Source organism: Anomalospiza imberbis, chromosome 3 (genome assembly GCF_031753505.1).
Source record: "Anomalospiza imberbis isolate Cuckoo-Finch-1a 21T00152 chromosome 3, ASM3175350v1, whole genome shotgun sequence".
NCBI classification, from domain to species: Eukaryota; Metazoa; Chordata; class Aves; order Passeriformes; family Viduidae; genus Anomalospiza; species Anomalospiza imberbis.
The window spans coordinates 44993775-45014688 of NC_089683.1; the positions used below are offsets into that span (position 1 = coordinate 44993775).

The 20914-nt window shown below is 43.5% G+C and overlaps 1 protein-coding gene across 2 annotated transcripts in view; it reads left to right on the plus strand.

Annotated features, from left to right (window-relative positions):
- Nucleotides 1-20914, plus strand: part of SOBP (sine oculis binding protein homolog) — a 114411-nt gene that overhangs the window by 80459 nt on the left and 13038 nt on the right. For both annotated transcript variants that reach the window (XM_068184195.1, XM_068184194.1), the window contains one exon: nt 18083-20037. In XM_068184195.1, coding sequence (XP_068040296.1) covers nt 18083-20035 — 1953 coding nt within the window. In that variant the 3' untranslated portion in view covers nt 20036-20037. The remainder of the gene's footprint in view (nt 1-18082; nt 20038-20914) is intronic.

Sequence of the window (20914 nt, forward strand, 5' to 3'; positions counted from 1 at the left end):
GCTTGCTCCACAGGATCCTTAGCAGAAAACATGGGGGCCTTAGAAGAACCAGAAGGAGAGGGAGGGAGGCACGGTGAATGCTCCTTTTGAAAAACCGGTCTCTGGTTTTCCTCCCTGTTGTCCAGCCTCTTTCCCTTACCCTCCCCTGTTTAGTTCTGTGACAATAATAAAATAAAGGAATGCAAGGTAAAGGCATCCTTAAGGCTCTCATTGTTACCAAGTAATCCTAACAGCACTTTCTCTCATGCACCTGCCTCTGAAGGCTAATATCATTTAATTATTATGATGTTGCAAATGAAAGTGCCCACACACAAATTCAATATGGAGGGACAATTAAACGCACACCACACTAAAAGCAAGTGGTGTATTTTGGATTTGTTGTCTGATTCAATGCCATTTACCTCACATGCCTCAGAGAGTATCACCTGAATCAGGAGCAGAGAACTAGCCCTGTGTGTGCAAAGCTTGCTCTGAAATCTATACTTCACAAGATTGCAGCAAGTGACATAAAACATCTGTTTTTAAAATACAACTGGGAGTGTAGTTTTGAAGCATTCTCTCCATCTCAAGCAAGGAACTCAGGGAGGTATGAGTTTTGGTGGACAGTTATCTCCAAAAGAAAGCAGTGCATGCAATACAATTCCCATATGTAACATATGTCAAAAGGCCTTCAATGAGAATCCAAAGTAGGCAGGGAAGAAAATCCAGCCTGCAAAAGTTTAAATATGTTGGCCAAGTCAACTAAGAAGATCTACAAGCTTGGGCTTCAGTATCTGGGGGCATACCTGCCTACCAGGTAATAAGTGGAGGGGTGGGGAGGGGGGAGTGGGGTGTTTCAATTTTTGGTTGCTTCCTAGTATTGCTTTTTTCAGTTCCAGTCAGTCAGCTTTGAATTTTGAGGTAAGCAGCACAGTGCCAGGGAGGCATCCTGCCTTGCTGTGCAGTCTGGACACATTTATCATGTTTTCCTACTCTTCCAACCTGTAAAGTCCTTCTTTGAATACTGTGCACTGCTCACCATGCAAGCAGCTCATTATCCCAGGCATTTCAAGACTAATTTATAGGACATTTGGCTAATTTGCATAAGCCATCCAGTACACAGAACATGTCTCCACAATAAAGTAATATGCCAAAATCAGGATTTATGTGAAAACATGGATCTGGCGGGGGGGGAACGGGACAGGAAGGGACACACACAACAACATTTTTAAGAACCTGTTGTTAGCACCAATCTTGAAATAAATACCACTGACAAAAAGTCACAGAATCCTCTGCCTATCCACCTACTGTATGTGAAGCTCCCATATAATTTTCTGCTTTGAATCTTGCTCATCTTTTTATTAAGTAAGATGGGTTTTGATCCTTAAAACAGCATTGAAATATGAATACTTGGCACTGTTGGCTTTGTCTAAAAATGAAACAAAATCCCCCAAACTGAATCCAAATCGAGGGCTGTACATTTAGTTATCGCTGCGAGGATCCTCGCACATCCACTACTCTGATTATTACCTTGACACTGGAAACAGGAGGATTTGTAATCCTTGAAACAGCTGACATCTGAAACACTGATTCTTCCTGTGCTTTGAGTTAGTCGCTCCTTGATCTCCGTGCCTGGCATGCAAGCCTGGCTTCCACTGAAACCTGACCTCGTGGTCCCTTCTTCTGCAGCCCTGTTTGTCTTCTGCCATTCAGAAATGTGCAGCTTCTGTCCTCAGGACTCTGAATTAGAGCTGCACAGGTCAAAGGAGCAAACAGGAGACTTGTCATTATTGGATCCAACACCTGCCCTTGGTTTAGGTGTCCTTGCATTGGTTTTTTATTTTTTAATAACAATTACTAAGTAAGAAGGTTGTAAGGTACTTTTTAAGCAAACCTTTCCTCTCCAAGGTGACATGAGCTTTCCATGATTTCTAATGCATGACTGCTTCGCCTACACTACAGATGTTTTTGCTCCCTTCCTTGCAAAGCCAGCCTGGGATTTGAAAGTCAAGTTGGATTCTTTCTTCTCTCCCTAATATGTCTTCTGCCATTATGAGGCCTCTGAAGAGCACATTAAGTCCATATTTAGCCCTGTGCAATCTAATTAACTTACAGAATAACTGTGCAGATATAACAGAGATCTCAGTTTGAAGGCAACTTTTCTTCACTTATTATAATTGAAGGAACTGTTTGGCCAGCAGCATTTCTATTAGTAGTAATGCTCTTTGAAAAGGAAATAACTTAGTTTTGGGCTGAATTTGTAGGAATACCAGCTAGAATTGCATAAGTGAATGTATATATATCTGCATACTTGCAAATAGAGGCTAACTGGAGCTGGAAATTACACGTGTAATAAATGTGTAATCCTGATGCCATTGCTACAAATTCATTTCCCATAGCAGAGCTATGGTTTCAAGCCCCTCTTTCAGTGCTGTATTGTTTTGGAGGTTTCAACAATGTTGATTATTCATTTTGGTGCATCACATGTAGTTCCAGTTAGGTGAAACCTGCTGGGTGTTTAATGTCTGGTTCAGCTTGAACTAGAAGCAAATAGAAGGAAATAATGTGTTGAGGAAAACAAGGACTCTAGATATAGTTCCTGTTCTAGAGTTTGTTACTCTGTTACATGTGTTATTCTAGGCTTTGAGATTAGTATTTTTTTGATCAGACTGTACTACAGGTTACATGGAACTGACAGCATTATCTTGAACATAGTGATTATGTTCAATAGGAAAAATATATGCAGTTTTTCATTTCACTGTCTTCCAACTTGAATCGGTTTTTACTATTCTAAGATGTAAGAAGCACATTTTTTTCCTCTGGGATTTACAGTTTCCCTTAGTGTTTTGATTACTTGTGAATAATTTGATAAAAAACCCCAGTGGTGTACAGCATCTAGGTTGGATTTGGCTTTTGACTGATCCCTAATAGCTGAAGTTACTGTATACAACAAAAACATTTGTAATGCTGTCAGACAGGAACAATCTCTTTTCTGCAACTTGACTTAAATTTGTTATGTGTATAGCTCTGTGAAGTTCACTAGATGTAAATACAGATTAATTATTTAAAAAGTAATAGGAATGAATGAGCTTCCAAACATGTAGTGTTTAATTATTTAAAATCTGTAATGGAATTTCAACCCTCGTGCATACCTCAGATCTCTCGTTGTGCTTGGACAAGTGCCTGAGGTTAACTGGCATGTCCCCACCTCTTAGTCACATCCCCTCCTATAGCACAGGGTTATAAATGTGCCTGGTACATGTGAAGAACAGCCAATACCCTCAGTCATGTCTAATGGTAAATACCCTGTACTTAACTCCATCTTCCTTTCCCTGCTACTGTGGTCCATCCTGCAATAAGCCACTCCATATACCATTCCATGTAACAGCATGTGTATGAGTGCACAATTGTAATGAGCCACAGAGAACCAAATCCTAAAGTCATAGTGTGAGCAAAGCCCCACTTGATTTCCAAAGGGTGGAAAGAACCCCACAGGGATGCTGCACTTTGGTTATTTGATAGTGGCGGATGAAGGCACTGGCTCTGTGTGACTGTACTGGATGTTGTACACACGTGTGAGAGGACCTGATTCCCATTTCAAAACCCTCCTGCTCCAAGTAGTTTAGTCAGATCTGGGGAAGCCTTCTCCCGGTTGTAAAAGGAGAATCAAAGATACCTACTGGAAATAAAGAACACAGAAGTCTCCCACTTTAGAGACTTGCTTGGTCTCCCTTCAGTCCTCTGACAGTGGATGGCCAGAGTTCTGCTGGGACCAGTTCAAAGCCTTAGGTAGGTTCCTGCTGTGATCCACCCTCCTGAGGTGCCTACGTCTATTCACAGACCTGAGCTGGGCAATCAAAGTTAATATCTAAAATTGTGCTATTTACATTATTTCACTGCCTGCCCTTTTCCTTGTCCAAAGTTACTCAGCAGTTTTGTCTTTGCAGAGAATAATTAATGCCAACCTGGCAAGTCTTATCTCAATGTTCTAGCTATGTAACCTTCCTTCTCCTACTGCTCAAAGTCACTGGATGAGGAGCACTTGACCCAGGATAGGTGTTAAAATAAATGTAAAGGAAAGCTCTTTAAAGAAAACAATCACTTGAGTTGCATTGAACAAATGCACAGTTAGGAACCTTTGTATGTGATGGCTGCAGGTCTTCATTTGCCAGCCAAGTGTCAGCTGGTCTGATGATGAATATTTCGAGTGGTGCTCTACCCTGTGAAATTGTTGTCAGAAGTAGTTTTGTAGGAAGACCTAGAGGAGGAAAAAGGCTGGAGAAAGCAAGACAGACTGGGTCCTCTTTGAGGAGGAATCTAAAGAGCAAAGCATTCTTGAGAGCTTTGCAGGGTGATGGTTTAAGTATGTTGATTTCTTTTGTCCTGGTGTGCTGCTTCCACATAGCTGCTTTGTCATGCATGTCATGCAAAAAGAAAATCATCTGCATGGTCTTGTAAGTATGAAAGGCTTTGGCATGATGCATTTACATAATAGAATCTGTGCAGTCGCAGTGTGCATCGTGCACCCAGGCAAGGAAGGACTGCCATCTACAGTAACACAATGCATTGCTAAAGGGTCCTCTGTGATTGTGTTCTTTACTGAACAGTTCATCTGATGCCTTCTGCTGTAATGTACCTTCCTTGGTGAGAAATTAATCCTTTGTGCCAAATTCAACTCTCACTTACATGATTCAAATTGAAAATCAACGCTAGCTTCAGTGGAGTTAGCCCAGACTGATCCCAGGATTACTAAGAATAGATTTGATTTATGTAAATAGCTTAATGTCAGGTACATTCTAGTGCTAAACATTTCCCAAACAGAGGGATAAGTAAGACCTTTTCATCAGAATAGGAAAGATCATTTTTTCACTTCCATGCCTTACTTAGAAAGAGGTATCAATCAGCAAGGAAGAAGACACATTTTGCATTTCTTGAGAACCAGCAAATATTTTGGGCCTGAGAAAAGCATCACAGTGGTCAAGCAGGGTATGTGAAAGGCTGGCCCTCCCTCCTTCAGGTGTTGCACATAAGTAAAGCTGGTTGCTGCCCATCACCCTCACAGCTGTTGGCTCCTGTCAAAGGAAGCCTGGCTTCTCTGCAGGAATGTTCTTAGTAAAACAAGAGAGGCATTAGCAGAAGAAGACGACAAGGAAGTTTTCACACACATTAGTTCACCATATGTTTGGCTCTAGGCTGTAGTTTCAGACCTTTGTAACTCCTCATTTATTATTTTCAAGGTTAAAATTCTGAAAAACCCTGGCTTCAGATAGCTAGGGACCATAATATTCATGGTAAATCCTACCTACCAGAAACAGAGTAATCTTTTTATTCTCCTCTCCTCCCCTCCCCTCCCCTCCCCTCCCCTCCCCTCACTTCTCCTCCCCTCCCCTCCCTTCTTCTCCCCTCCCCTCCCTTCTCCTCCCCTCTTTTCCCTGTTTGAGGGATGTGCAGACTTTTACAATCCCCATCTCTTCTATTCCTTGGCCATTATTTCAGTCTTCCTTGCTTAGTATGGGAGTGACCAAGAGTAATACCAAGAGTTGCTCACAATAAGCCTCTCTCCACTGGTGATGTTGTGCTAATTAGGAGGGGGAAGGGGAGCTGGGTCTGTACCAATGGGCTCTGGGTTTCAGCCAGGATCAGTGCCTTGCAGCAAGAGAAAGTAGAGGACTCAGAATGTTTCCTCTGTGTGCGGCAGAGCAATTTCCCTTACTTGGCTTCGTCTTCTCCAGCCCCCAACTCCAGAGGAAATGGGAAAATGAATTCCATTCTCAGTGCCCAATCTGCAAGAGATGTGACATGTCTCAGTCCTGGGCTGAAACTGATGTGACACGTTTCCCTGATGCAGGCAGGTTTTGGATCTGGCCCAGGGCTGTTTGAATCAAATGTGGTTTCCAGAGAGAGGGCTGCTTTTCAAACTGAACATACTCTGGGACACAGGGTGGTGTGTACCATTACCAGCAGCGAAACCAGCAGTTCTCAAAGTGTGACTCACACACATTCAAATCTCAAACACCTTTGACTCCCTTCAGAGTTCTGCAGCCTAAACCCAGCAACACCTCTCTTGGGAAGTTTTGTGGGGTTTTTTCATCCATTTTTACTAAGGGTCAAGTCAATCTTTCCCTAATCAAGTCAATCTTTCCCTATCACTATCTTTTCAAGTTAGTGGTTGATGCAGTCCCTCTATGATTTTTATATGTTTGGGAAAGGTGGGGAAACATGTAGGGAATCTGTGTCAGGTAGACTGTGAGACCCAGCCAGTTCTGCTGCAGCCCATGCTGCAGTTATGTATGTGTTACAGCATCTACTACAGTGTCGTGGGTCCTGGCCTGTAAAAATTATTGCATGAGAAATATTACCATGTAATAATAAAAATTGAAGATCCCTGAGCCATGTAGATAGGGGGAAAACAACCACACACACACACACACACACACATATATATGTGTGTATAGATATATATATTTCAAAGCACCCAGAGACTTGAATTCTGTAAGCTTCTTGCCTGTACAAGCGTAAATCGGAAGAAACAGCCCACCAGTCTGAGTGAGTTATGCCACTGTAAAATGGCAGTGGTGTGAGGGAGAAATTGGACTTAGAACCTTTATTACAAATAAGGGGTAATAAATAAGGATTTCCCAAGGTTTCAGATTGCACTCCTGCCTCCTATTCTATGGACTAATGACATTTCGAATCTAGATTACAGTACTATTCTCTAGACCCAGTAATATTACATTTAAATCTGAGTGATTTAATGACTGTTCAGTGATGATTTTGGTTTCAGGTGAAGTGGTATTGGCCCCCAGCAATGCCTTAGGCTAAATGCATCATATGTTAGCAAAAAACATTAACCTGCCCCTCAAACCTCCTCATAATTACACTTACAGTTCTGTCAACCAATATATGAGCTACTGGAGTATTAACAGAGGGGGGTTTATTGTTATTTTTATATTCTCTTGAATATAAAAAAGAAAATATACTGGGAAAAAATACATGTAAGATATTACCAGATATAAATTCTAGCCAGATGGGTGATTTTCCACCTCACAATGTCTGCCATATTATGAGAATAAAGTTTTGATCAGAAAACAAGATGAGTTAACATGTTTATTCAGATACTGAATTAAAAAGTGAATTAATTAGAGAAGTAAATATTCATCTGGCTTCTGAAGTTATCTGCAGACTTGGTTACATGAGATTCCTAAGGGTGCAGATTTCTCATTTGGAAAGATGCTGGTCAATCATTGAGATACTGATTGAGCATAGTAAAGTGCCCCTTTCATTTTTACCCTTAAGCTTTTCTTTGCTTAACAGCATCTGTATTTCTCAAAAGAAGTTGATAGAAGAATTTTTAGTGTCAGTTGTTCCCTTTCTTTTCCCAGTTGCTGGGGCTGGATGCAGGGAATGCTGCAATGCCTAGTGCATACAGGCTCTCTTTCTCACTGCATTTGTTGGCAGCTGCTCTGCAGAAGAAACCTTCTGTGGCTGATGCTTAGTCCAGTTCTTGAGAGGAGCAGCCCCTGTGTAGAAGTGAGGAGTTCCTGGCATGACAGAAGTGCTGGCCCTGTTGTCAGCCTGGGCACTGGTGGGACTCTGCAGCTTGGCCATCCCAAGGATGGAGAAGCTGCTCTGCTGCCTCCTGTAGCTGAATGTGTGGGAATGTAGACTATACAGAAAGTTCTCCAAGGTCATGGAGGTGAATGTCCTCCTGAGAAAAGAAATGCATTTCCTCTCTCTGAGAAAGAGAAAGGAGGGTATTTCCATGCAACCTTCCCCTGCTGCCCCGAAGAGACAACAGGGCCTGGACACTCTGAGGAAGTATTTCTAAGCCCCAGAAATGTTTTTCCAGATGCTAGCTCTGATTTCTTTCTTACCGCTTCCTGAATATTCAAAGCCAACATGTCTTGTCCTGTTCTCAAGGTGTTTGCAATGCTTCCCCACTGCTGATACTTTGCACAGCTTTAGTGATAGCAGTTTGATGAAGTTCATTTGTATCATCTTTAGGAAGAAGTGAAGCTCTTGCTGGGGTGCTAACAGCTTAAGGATCATCAAGCAAAACCTCCTGTTGTGGAAAGGCACAGGCTGGAGTTCACCCAGACTGCCGGCTTCACCTACTCAATGTAGTTCTTGTTTCTGGCTGCTGAGTTGTTTCCCACCATCATCTCAGGAGCAGGGGAATTTGGGAATGCACATCATGAGAAGTGTTGGCCTGGAAATCAAGTGTTGAACATCAAGAAGTCAAATACTTACATAATCCAAATTAAACTTCTTGACTGACCAGCAGATGTTTGTACCACTGCTCTGCCAAGCTGGCTTCTCATGCTGCTACCCATGAGCTTAGGGCCATGAAGAGCATGGTGGAGACACTCAGTTGACTCCATAGATCCCTCAAATTATGCTCACAAGGAAGATGGCTATAGACACAGTTGCATGGTCTCCTGCCAGACTACATTAAGTCTGGAAGAGGAACTGTTTCTTGGCCTTTCTGTGTGATGAGGCTTGATGAGAGTTCAGGATCTGAGTGTAGGACTTAATGGCTTGAACTGTGGTTTGCTGTGCCCCACAGACTCTTGCATGCTCAAAGGCCAGTGCACTTTGTGTGGCATGAGGTTTCCAAGGCATGGGAAGCCCATGGCATGCCCTTTTGGAAAGGGCATTCAGCCTGAGGTGTTCTTTAGATGTTTCTGAAATGTGAGTCTTGGTGAGACAGACTGTCTGACCTATTGAGGGCATTAAACTCCCAGCTCTCTCTCCTGTTCTTACCCTCCATTTATCTTATGCATCACATTCATTTTATTTAGGACTTCTATCACTGCTGCAGTGGTGGACTTAGCCAGTACTGAAACAGCCATGCAGACATGCCCTTTATTCCGCTCTTGTATAGTACCCCTGTAAAAACCTTACATTAAAGATTTTAGATTTAAATGCTGCTATTGTCCCATTCTGTATTATTTTAGCCAGGAACGTTTCTGGGGAGAAGAACTTCCCTCTTGGCAAGCCCCACCTCACACTACATTCATTTTCCCCGAAGTTTCACCCACCATATTTTGGGCTTCACCAGTGGTTTTAGATCCGCAGTTCCTTCTGTGGTTTCAAAGCCTCAGACTGAAGGTGAAAACACAGAGCTCAGCTGTTTATATACAAAATCAAATATATAGCCACTCTGATGAAATAAGACCCAACCTGGATTTCCACTGGGTATTAGCATAACTCACATTCATTCTTTTTGACTGGGAACATTAAAAAGCCCCCCAACACAAAGCAGCCCAAGGGCTTTGAAAAGCCCTATGTTTTAAATACCACACATGACAACTGCAATGATTCAAAAAATGGAATCAATTTATCATTAGCCATTAATTACCAAATAACTCTATTTTCTCCTTATGCTTCATGTAGCTTAGACTTTTGCATAATTAGGATGAAAAATGGAGACAGAGTGAGTCCTGCATTTAAATGACATAAAATCAGTATTCACTCAGAAAACTGGTAAGGATTTTTGAAAGGACAAGACGTTTAGGAGGGTAACATCAGGGAAAGAAAAAACAATCAGGCAGGCAAGCTTTGGTATCTTTTTAAGAGAGAGAAACTTGTCACAGGACAGTTTTAAGTTGTAGGCAACTGCAGTGTTCTGTTTTGTCAACTGTTTTTACACAAAGCTCCAAACATTGTAAAAATCTGTTTTCCTTCACACCTAGCATCGCTATGAGCTATACTGTAACCACATTCACAGTGTGTTAGAGCCTGCCTCGGGGTTCCTTCGCAGCAGGTTTCAGCTGGAATGATTCTTTTTGTTTTTTATAATAATCACTCAATTCAAATGGAACAATCAGTATAAAAAAATTATCACAAGCCATCTTGGATAGAAAAATCTTGCCACAATAAACATGCTGAATGTTTTACAATAAGACATCAAAAATGGTGATCGAGGCTGGAAAACTGCTTAGAACCACACTTAGGATTATGCCTGTTACAGTATTGCTTGACATTTGGTAGTGAAAGAGCATCAATTCCCAGTCATGACAGCTGAGGCAGGGACTTAGTGATAGTTGTCTTCAAAGCAGACACTGTGAACTGCCCTCCCCCTTCAGGGACAGACTGTGTGCCTGCCGGGGACCCCCAGACAAAGCCCCCAGCCCCATGGGCCAGCACACCGCAGCTGCAGTGCTGGACATGTAGACCCTGCCCAGGCACTGGCTGTGCCCCAGGCTGCCTGGTCCGTCTCAAGAGGAAGCCTGAGCATGGGTGTTTTGGAGGAGGATCAAGTAGAGAAATGTGGGACACGCCGGTGAGCGACAGCAGCTTCTGGCAAGGCTGCACCCACTCTCTCTTGGCGCTGGGTGCTGGCAGCTGAATAGCTTTTGTGATAACTCAATTAGCTGTGAAAAAAGCACAACAGCATTAGGATATTATGCTGATTATTGCTTACCTCTCAAAGGCATTTGTCTTTTTCCATCATCTCTGGGTGGAACACATTACCCCCTTCTTCTTCACTCTGACCCCATTCTTCTGAGCATGGTTGTGTCCTTCTGCAGATCTTCACCTGCCCACCTTCTCAACTGGCATGGCAGTGTGCCTACCTTGCTCTTTTTCATATTTGTCTTCTTCTGAGTCAGGAAATACTAAAAGGGAACTTTAATGCCTTGGAACAATCTTTGTGTCAAACAAATCAGTGTGTGTGCCAAGAACTGAGCAGTGTCCTCAGAGCCTGATGGGGCCTTTGGCTCCTGAGGGGGTGTTCCACAGCAGGTTACCCTCAGAAGGTGAGCAGAAGAGGAGGTGAAGATCGATACAGACCAAAACTGATGTGTTGGAACCCAGAATGTCCCTTGGACACTCTTGGATGTCCCGGGCTCAGGTCAGAAGCATTTGAGACACTGGCATGCAGCTGGAAACCCCTGTGGCTTTGAATCTGACCCAAGGAACAATTTACCAACTTTGCAGGAAGAACAAGAAATCACAAAAGCTTAGATATTATAGTAGAAGTAGTCACAAAATGAAAGGAAGAATCTTTGAGTGCTGTACAGGGGTGTTTTAGGCCTTGTACAGAGGAGTCTAAGTTTTGTACATGGGGGTCAGAAGTTCTAAGATGGAGGGATTTAGGTGTGCCCTGTCCTCCTTCTTTCTCCTTCCTAACCTCCATGTTCATGGTGATGTTGGCACTCACAGATTGGTTTAGAGTAGAAAGTCACCATTCAATATAGGTGATAGGCATTGGGAAAAAAACCATAAACATTTAACACATAATGTATGATATAAAAGATGGCACCAGCCCCCTGAGAGGTCAGTGTGCCTTTGTCTGACCTGCTGAATGGACTGCAGCAGCTCAGGAAGAATAGATAACATACAATAAACCACCTTGAGACCGGACGACTGAAGACTACTGAGTCTTTCTTTGAAGGCACTGGTTGAAGGAGAGACTTTTCCATCTTTCTGGGTCACCCCAATCTGGGGGTGAGCCCTGTCACTGATGTTTGCAGGAGGTCTCAGTCTGACCCAGAGCTCCATGGGGGCCACAGCTTCTCTGTGCTCACAAGTGTTGGAAACATTAATGCTTGAGGTACAGCTCTTGCCCCAAAGTTTCTCTGCTCTTCATCAGGCAACAGACTGCAGAAATAGGGCCATTTACAGGATTAACATTGCAAGTGGGATCTATGAGGGGATTACCTTTTAGGTGACCTGCTCTGAAGAGAAGCCTTGTTGATGAATAAATGGAGAAAAGAAGGGAGGCTGCAGATAGCCACATTTCCCAATAAGTCTGGGGAGCTGACAAGGACAGCAGAGAGAGGTTTCCCACTCCTTTAGAGACAGTTGGGTATAGTCCTGCAGGACACACAGATCTAGGTTTCTTTCCTCCTCATTGACTGAATTTTCCCCTAGTGTCCTGCCGGGAGTGCTCACAGCCTTCTGAGGGGGCCTGGGTCTCAAGGTGCCTGCTGCAGCGGCTGCTGTGTGTTCTGCAGAGGGTGTGACTGAGCTGTGTGTTAGAACACTAGTTGTGACTCATTTGGCTGTATACTAGAAACCTCTGTATGTGTGTTTCTAGCCACCTCCTAATTTCTAGATTTTTCCTGTGTCCAGTGTTTGGCAGACTTAAAAAAAATGTGGGCCCTTGCTGAAAAACATATGGTTGGTGTGTGGGGTTCTCACTGGGCTGCAAGGTAGGAGGGTGTGCAGGGGAGAGGCATTGTGTCCTCACCTTGTGGTGTTTGGGATGGAGTGGGAGCCTCTGCCTCCATGCCTCGCACATCCTGGCTAGGTGACAGTACTGGAAACTTCAGAGAACTTCCAAGACCCTTCCAGGACCAGGCTGGGCTAAAAGGAAAGGCAACCAGGGCCAGGACAGGATACAGGAAATGTGCAGTGATGTTTGTGAAGTCAGAACATATGCCTGAACGTATATAAAGAGACAGCACTTGGATACCACAGTGAGAAAAGGAAGTGGGAACTACTCAGCAAAGTTGAATACATGGTTTTTATGTCAAGAAGTGAGTCTTTGATAATCTTCAGCATCTGTTCAGCATCTTTGATAAAAGCCTGGTCCTCAGATGTGATTCAGCCCTCCCTTGTGCAAGGCGTACCCCAGTGGTGTTGTCCTGAGCAAGGAGAGGAGCTTTGTCAGTAACCCTCTGGATCTGAAGAAGCTGAAAATGGCATGTCTTTGCTTCAGTGACCACTTTCTGTCCTCTTGCTAAGCTTTACCATGGAGCTGATAGTCGTCCAAAGCGTTGCATAAGAGGCACAGGGTCTCTTTCATCGCAGCAGTGTTTTTTCCATTGCTACTTGTTCCTGGTTTCTCTAGGGCTGATGTAAATACCTCTGCAAACAGGTTTTGCTAAGTGTGTTTCTTAATGAAGTAGTGTCTGATACTAGATTATTCTTTAAAGGTTAGTGGTGGACTGCACCAATGTGTGAAGTTCATGCCTGCATTTGACAGCCAATTGATTTAAGTATTAATTACCTGGTGTCTAAAGTCCAAGTGTGGCCCTTTTAGATGCAGCAGGATCCTGTGTTGTGCCTGCGAGGCAGCCTCGTAGCCATGTCTGGACTCCATTTTGGGTGTTTCTATCAAAATAAAGATATGGATGCCAACAGGAATGGCTTTATTCCTGCTCTTTGTATTAGAGACATCTGAGCATTACGGGATCCCTCAGTCCTGGCTTCTTCGATGTTCCCATATCAGGCACGAGTTGTGTTTCTGCTGATACAGTGTCTTCTGAGTTGTCTCCTGGTGTGGATTGCTGTGTGTTTCACAGGAAAGCAGATAAATGATACCAAGTTCATTGAGCTTATAAGTAGCATGCTGGCAACCCGCCACCAAAATATAAATACATTAAATGTACTGAAGGAATGTTCATTCTGTTGTTTAGCCTTGGATATGCCCCAGTTAGGTAAATTTAATCTTCTTGAGGGTTGTTGTGTTGCAGCTGAATGAGATAGGCCATTATCTTAATACTGATCTTTCTGTCATTCAGGATTCATGTTCTAGCATTCATGGTGTGAAGTGTGCTTGCCATAGAGCGGTCCTAGAACTGTGCACCTAGATGAAGGTGCATAGGGGATCTGTTTGCACCTTGCAAGTTTTGACCCTCTATCTTGGAAATGTTCATGCTCATTGTCACTGACACCACTACTGGTCCAACCTCCTGTCGATAGAAATGTACAAAATGGTGGCTGTGCCTATGTTTGTTAGGAATGTCAGTAACTCAATCTCACAACATTTATTTTCTTCCCGGGTATTTCTTCTGCAGCTCCTTCCAAATCCCCTGTCTGTGCCTCTGCTGCTGTTGAGGTTGGGAACAAAGCTCTTGTTTGAGAGTCACCCTGGATGACTCCAGGGTGAGCAGGGGCCAGTGTTAATCAACAGACCCAAAGCTGATGGATTGCATTAAAGAGGAGCCTCTTCATTGTTTTCCACTGGTGCTGGGACAGACCCTCCAAATGTGATCCTACAGCATTAATGCTTGTGACTAATCCCACTGAAACCTAGGGAGCTGCTCCCATGTGTAAGCACTACCAAATCCAATGTGCAGTGGCAATAAGCACTCTGCAACAGTTTAGCTCTTCTCTTGGTTGCACAATGAAAGGAAGGGATGAGGCAGGAAAAGGGAAGGAAAGAGGATACATGAGCAGAGAAATTCTGAGCTGGTTGTGAAGAACAGTGATGTTCCGTACAGAATGCAAGTACTTAAATAAATAAGACATCAGCTGTGTGTTCTACAGATAAGAAAATGTTATTTTATTGAATGGAGAGATATATATGTTTTACCTATCACATCTGAACTAATCAGTGTAAGCTTTTAGAAGAAATCTGTAATTAGTCTGAGCATATCATTAGTTAGATGTAAAATGAATTATATTGCTCCATTTTATTACCTCTAGTGATATAGACATTTGTATCATAAATTCATTGACCTCATCTTAAATGATCAATTCTGTAAGACAGACTTGATTAATTAATTCTTAAGTGACATTTTTTTCTCCTCCACTAATTTCCTTGTTGTTGTAGAGACTGTTTTTCTGCCTTTTAGTATGGTATTGCAAGGTGTCATATTACCTGCATATTACCTGCATACGAGTCCCACATTTTTATACCTTTTAGCTTAACTAAGCAGCACAGACTGATTGCTTATGTACATAAAAAGAATGAGAGAAAAAACAAAAGAAAATTATGAAATACATGAATATAGAAGATGGGCATTTTTCGCTGATATCGTAGTTTCAACACTTTGAGATATTGCATGAAATCAATGAGATAATTACTGAATATTTGGTCTGTGCAGGGTATTCAGAGGAACAGGTTTGCTGCCTTTAATTTCTCTGGCTTTAATTAGTTTTATCTAGTGATAAAATATACAGAAGGGTCTGTGATCAATATGTGAGTGAGGCAGAGTTTCTTGTTCCTCAGCGAATTATTTAAAACTGGAGAAATCAGTAGAGAATTTGCAAGCAGGATTTCTAAATATTTTACCAAGGAAGAGAAAATATTTGTTTAGCCAGGAGAGACACAGGAGCCCACTGGAGATAAGCAAATCAATACAACAATAATACAGTCGAGTGTTTCAGTGAATTTTTCAAATGCTGACTAATAAAATTAAATTATTAGAAAAGATGCCACAATTTTTTGTGGGGCTGTATTTCCCTTTCAGTCCCTTTAATTAAGGTCATGGACGGGGCTCTTCCTAGAAAGATAAGGAGTCTGGATTTACTCTCTCATATTTCTCAGGCACTTCTTTGGCAGCGGGTTTATGAGGTGGTTTACTTCCTTGTCCCAAAGGAAGGGCAAGTCTTCACTACAGCTGCACCTGAAGTCCTGCTCCATCTCTTTCTGCAGACACCTCTGAGGCCACCCTCCTCCTTGTCTTTCCACTGCAAGTAGATGGTGATGGGCCAGGGTGAGCTTCATCCTGCCTCAGCCTGCCTCAGGAGCTGTCTGGGAGCTCCTAGTATCTCTTTGTACAGCTCCTGGGGTACCTGTGGAGACCCTCTGCATCTTTGCCGGCCCTTAGGGCAAGAGCATACTCTGCAAGCAGAAGGAGGAGTGTGGTGGAGTACATCCTGATTCCATACATGCAAAATAGATAGCATTTTGTGGCTACAGCAGTGAGCTCTCACTCAGAAATGACTTTAAGGTAAATTCAGCAGTGCCACTGAGTTAAATAGTATCCTATTACCTCATGGTATAGACTCACAAATTCCTCATTTGTCTCCTTTGAAAACAGTGGCAAGCCAGAAAATTTCAGGAGGTTGATTATAGGATGGTTCCATCATGTGTGCCAGGTGGGTGGCAAAACCCACACCCATGCCAAATATGCTGGATGGTTCGGTACCACTGCTGTGTGTTTGCAGTATTTGCAGCACAAGCTCCAGGGCTGTCTGTGATGGCCACTGAGCCTTCCTGTAGGGAGCAGACAGAGAGCTGATACCTGATAAAATCCAGGAGCTATTGGAAGTGGGATTGTCCCCTCTGCCCTGCTTGCTGCACTCCTGCTTTCCCATATGCCCCATGCTTGGAGGGGATGCATGTGCCATGGCAGTGCAGGCATTTATCTCAACAGTTCTGTGTGTTTGACAGCCTTTTTGTCCACATATTTTAGGGTGTGACACCATCCATCACTGTGTATTCAATGCAGGGCTGGACCGGGAAATTTCCTTTCTTGCCATGGGGCACCATGCAGGAAATACAGCCTTGCTGATGCCACATGTGCCGAGCAGCACCAGCAGCCCCTCTGCATCAGCAGCCCCTCTGCTTTATCTCATGGGGCACAGTGTCTGTATGCCCAAGTTAAAAATCTGGGTCGTGCATTCACAAACTTCAGGGCTGACTTAGGGGTTGCTGCTTCTCAGCTGATTATTTAGCTTGATTTAAATGCTGGGATAAAAGAGAAGGAGTGTGTGCACATGTGTGTGTGAATGGGAAGAGGAGCAGGAAGGAAACAAACAGCGACCTGACAGGATTGCCAAAAGGTCAAGGAGTTAAATGGGCTAATAGGCATAGCATATAGTGTGTGTGTGTCTATATACATTAAAGATATATTACTGAAAACTCAAGAATGTTGCCACTGTTTAAATTAAAGGAAAGCTGAGAGTTAAATGAGATGGGTAATCAGATGCCCAGCATATGTTGTTTTGAATTGTTTATATGGCCAATAGTTATTAAAATTAATTATCCTTTTAATGCAGTCTTTTCACAATCATAGTCTTCTTTGGGGTTTTTAGTGTATTTTTTCCCTTTGTACAAAAGATAGAGTCATTTCAAAGCAAGTTAATATGGGCTATTTGGAAAAGGCAGAGCAAACAATACCAGGATATATTATGACATGGTCATAGGCTCAACATGCTGATAGGAAGCACCAAAAATCTCTGTCAGTGGAGTATTTTGAGAACTAATGTAAATGACAAAAATGGGGGGGTTTGTGTGTGTAAAATTCTGTCAGAAAAGTGAGGCACTGAAAAATCTGACATCTGTTTATCTGTTTATAGCTATGGCAAGATTACTCATATTAATTCTTGTTTAAAATGCCATATGAAGGAAAGGCATTTGTGCAAACAAGAGTCATATTTGAATTGTAGATCATGTCTTCACCATCTGTGAGAGCTGTTGGTGTTGCAAAATTAATGTGTTAATGAAATCACAATAATTTCTCTGAAGTAATGGATTCTGAAGCCGAGAATGACTATTTTTGAACTTTGGTGTCTAGTGGTTTACAACTGGGAAAACCTTTCACAGCTTAATTAGTTCTGCAGCCTTATTTAAAAAAAAAAAATTGGCTGTGCCTTTACCACACCAATAGCAACACAAAAAAGGATTAAATGGAAAGCAGAGAAACAAAACAAAATTGAGCCTGCAATGCAAACTTTTTGCTGTAGTATTTGAAAAGTTGCTTAACGGGTCCTTGCTTGCCAAGAAGTTTTACTCAAAGTGACTTGTACACAAGAGTGGGCAAATAATAATTCCATCTTGCTGAAACATCACAAATTGGGACTATTCGAACCTTATACAAATATCCTGACTTTTTCCAAGATTCTCCTTGGAATGAAGGGCAAAGAATCAATGATGCTTTCTGCTTTGTGATGCCATTTTGAAATATCACTCTTTCCAACTTATTATTTGATACCCTTAGTAGAATACTAAATGTTACTGTGTGCTGCAGTTTAGCAGAAAATGGTTTGTGTTAATTTCCAGCAATTTTCTGAGTCCTTTTCCAGTTCTCACACTCCTTGTGTAGTATGGCATCTCAGATGGCACAGGCGTGCTTAGATTACCACCAAGGAGTAATCACAGCCATACTCATATGGACTTTGCATACTTACATATGCGTGTTATAACAGTTTATGCCAGCTGAGGATTCTTCTCTGTGCTTTGGGTTTAAGACATATAAAGCATCGTATAAGGTAGAGCTGAGATCATGGGAGCCAGAAAAGGGAGTGGCATTCAATTCATTAATATGTTGGAGGGAAAAAAAGGTGCAGTTTTCACAAATGTAACTTCTTTTTTTCCTGTTAGAAAAAAATGTATTTAGCAACTGAAAAATTACTTTTAAAATAACACTATGACGAGAAGATTGCTTTTCTTACCTGATTTGATTTTATTACTGTGTTGTAGGTATGTGACTGGTGTAAGCACATAAGACACACAAAAGAGTATCTGGATTTTGGGGACGGGGAAAGAAGGCTTCAGTTCTGCAGTGCAAAATGTCTCAATCAGTACAAAATGGACATTTTCTACAAAGAGACACAGGCCAATCTTCCAGCTGGACTGTGCAGTACATTACATCCTCCAGTTGAAAATAAAGCAGAAGGCACTGGGGTGCAGCTGCTGACTCCAGATTCTTGGAATATACCGCTAGCAGATGCTCGGAGAAAAGCCCCATCCCCAGCGTCTGCAGCTGGCCAAATTCAAGGCCCTGGACCATCAGCGTCTACCACTGCCTCTCCGTCTGATACTGCCAACTGCTCTGTCACTAAAATCCCCACGCCAGTTCCCAAACCTATTCCCATCAGTGAGAATCCAAATATTCCACCAGTTTCTGTCCAGCCACCTGCTAGCATTGTGCCTCCAATTGGTGTCCCTCCTCGCAGTCCTCCCATGGTGATGACAAACCGTGGGCCAGTTCCTCTGCCCATATTCATGGAACAGCAAATTATGCAGCAAATCCGTCCACCATTTATTCGTGGGCCACCTCACCATGCCTCAAATCCTAACAGCCCTCTGTCCAATCCAATGATTCCTGGAATTGGTCCCCCACCAGGTGGTCCCAGAAATATGGGTCCCACCTCCAGCCCCATGCACAGGCCAATGCTTTCCCCCCATATCCATCCCCCCACGACACCCACCATGCCTGGGAATCCTCCTGGCTTGTTGCCGCCTCCCCCTCCCGGAGCTCCTTTGCCCAGCCTTCCCTTCCCCCCTGTCAGCATGATGCCAAATGGTCCTATGCCTATGCCACAGATGATGAACTTTGGATTGCCATCCCTTGCTCCACTGGTGCCACCCCCAACTCTACTAGTGCCATATCCTGTCATTGTCCCTTTGCCCGTTCCCATCCCCATTCCCATCCCCATTCCTCACATCAACGACTCCAAACCCCCCAATGGCTTCTCCAGCAATGGCGAAAGCTTCATTCCGAGTACCTCCAGCGAGACGCCTGGGGCAAAGCCAACCAATAGCTCTTCATCCCCTCGAGAGTCAAAGCAAGGATCATCCAAATCCTCTGACTCATCACCGAGCTGCTCAGGCCAGCCCCTCAATCAAGCGAAAGTGCTTCAGGAGCACAGTAAAAATGAAGTTGTTGATTTGACTGTCAGACCTAGTAGTCCAGCGAACAGTAAATTTGGTTTCCCCAGTGTGCTACAGGGTCCACAGGACGGTGTGATAGACCTAACAGTAGGCCACCGGTCTAGGCTGCACAATGTCATCCACAGGGCTCTACATGCCCAAGTGAAAGTTGAACGTGAACCTAACAGTGTTGTAAATTTGGCTTTTGGTAGCTCAGAAAAAAGGAACTGCAGTGACTGCAGGGACAACTGCAGCCCGGTTGACTCAAAAACATTACCGTGCAGTGACGGAGCTCACTGCTGTCCCGTCTCCTTGGCCTCTGGCACGCCAGGACTGGAAGCTGGCGCAGCGGTGTGCAACGTCATTGTGAATGGCACAAAGAGCACAGAGGGTTCCAAGAACCCGGAGCCGCCCCAGGAGCCAAAAAAGCCCCAGTCCCCAGAGGAGCTGGCGGTGAGCGAGCTGGAGTCCGTTAAGGAGAACAACTGTGCGTCAAACTGCCACCTTGAGGGAGATGCTGGCAAGAAGACTGGGGAGGAGCCCCTGGCTGGGGGAGACAAACAGGACCCGAACCTTAACAATCCAGCAGACGAGGACCATGCATATGCTTTGAGGATGCTGCCCAAGACAGGTTGCGTGATCCAGCCTGTGCCAAAACCAGCAGAAAAGACTGCTATTGCGCCGTGCATTATCTCAACGCCAATACTCAGCACAGGGCCAGAGGATCTGGAGCCACCATTGAAAAGGAGGTGTCTCCGAATTCGAAATCAGAATAAGTAAAGGTTTGTGTAATCACTACTGCCTTCTGTGTGAATAGAATTCAGTATTTTCAGGTATGAGATCAAACTCATGTGGATGTGGCCTTTATGAAACAGAAAGATACAAATTTCAATTTATGAGCACTTTCAGAAAACTATTGTTATTTGTGTTATAGTATTGTTTTTTGTGCTGTATTGCATCTGTACTTGTCAGTACTCCATTCATCAGCAGCCTCATTACATTTTTGCTCACAGAACATATCGTGATGGTTCTGGCTGTGAAGTTATTGTGCTGTGTATGTCAAAGTCAGTGGTTTTCTGCCTAGAATATGGTACAAGTCTGAGCCATTAACCTGCTTACTTACTCCAGCTGAGTTACACAGCAACTCAAGCCTTCACGATGACTGAAATTGCCCTGCAGCATAGCATAGAGCTGGATGACCCAGCAGCTTCCTGCTAGGTCAGATCCAATGGACTTAGCAAATGGTCACCTCCAACCATCTTACTTTGGTCTGCCTCCAAACTGCACCCTGGCTTTCCACTGAGCTGTTCTCTAGGGACTGAACTCCTCTCCATGAGCTTTCCTTTCTGGTGTATTGGTGCTTAGGGACTGCCGACTATTTGGGGCCTGCCCACTGTAGCTTATTGCAGAAAAACCTCTGCCATGGGGCTTTACTGCCTCACCTAAGGTATCTGCCTTTGGTGCAAGTCTCCCACCTGAGAAAAGCAGCTGAGATTTGCCCCAGCCCTGTGCTTGCTATATGTTTGTGGCTCCTGTTAGGGCTGCAAAGCAAGGCAGAGATATGGGTAACCTCACCAACCCCTATGGCTCGTCCAAGGACAGTGCTCCAGATGCAGAAGCCTCTCATCCTTAATTTCCAATCTCCAGCCTATTGAATCC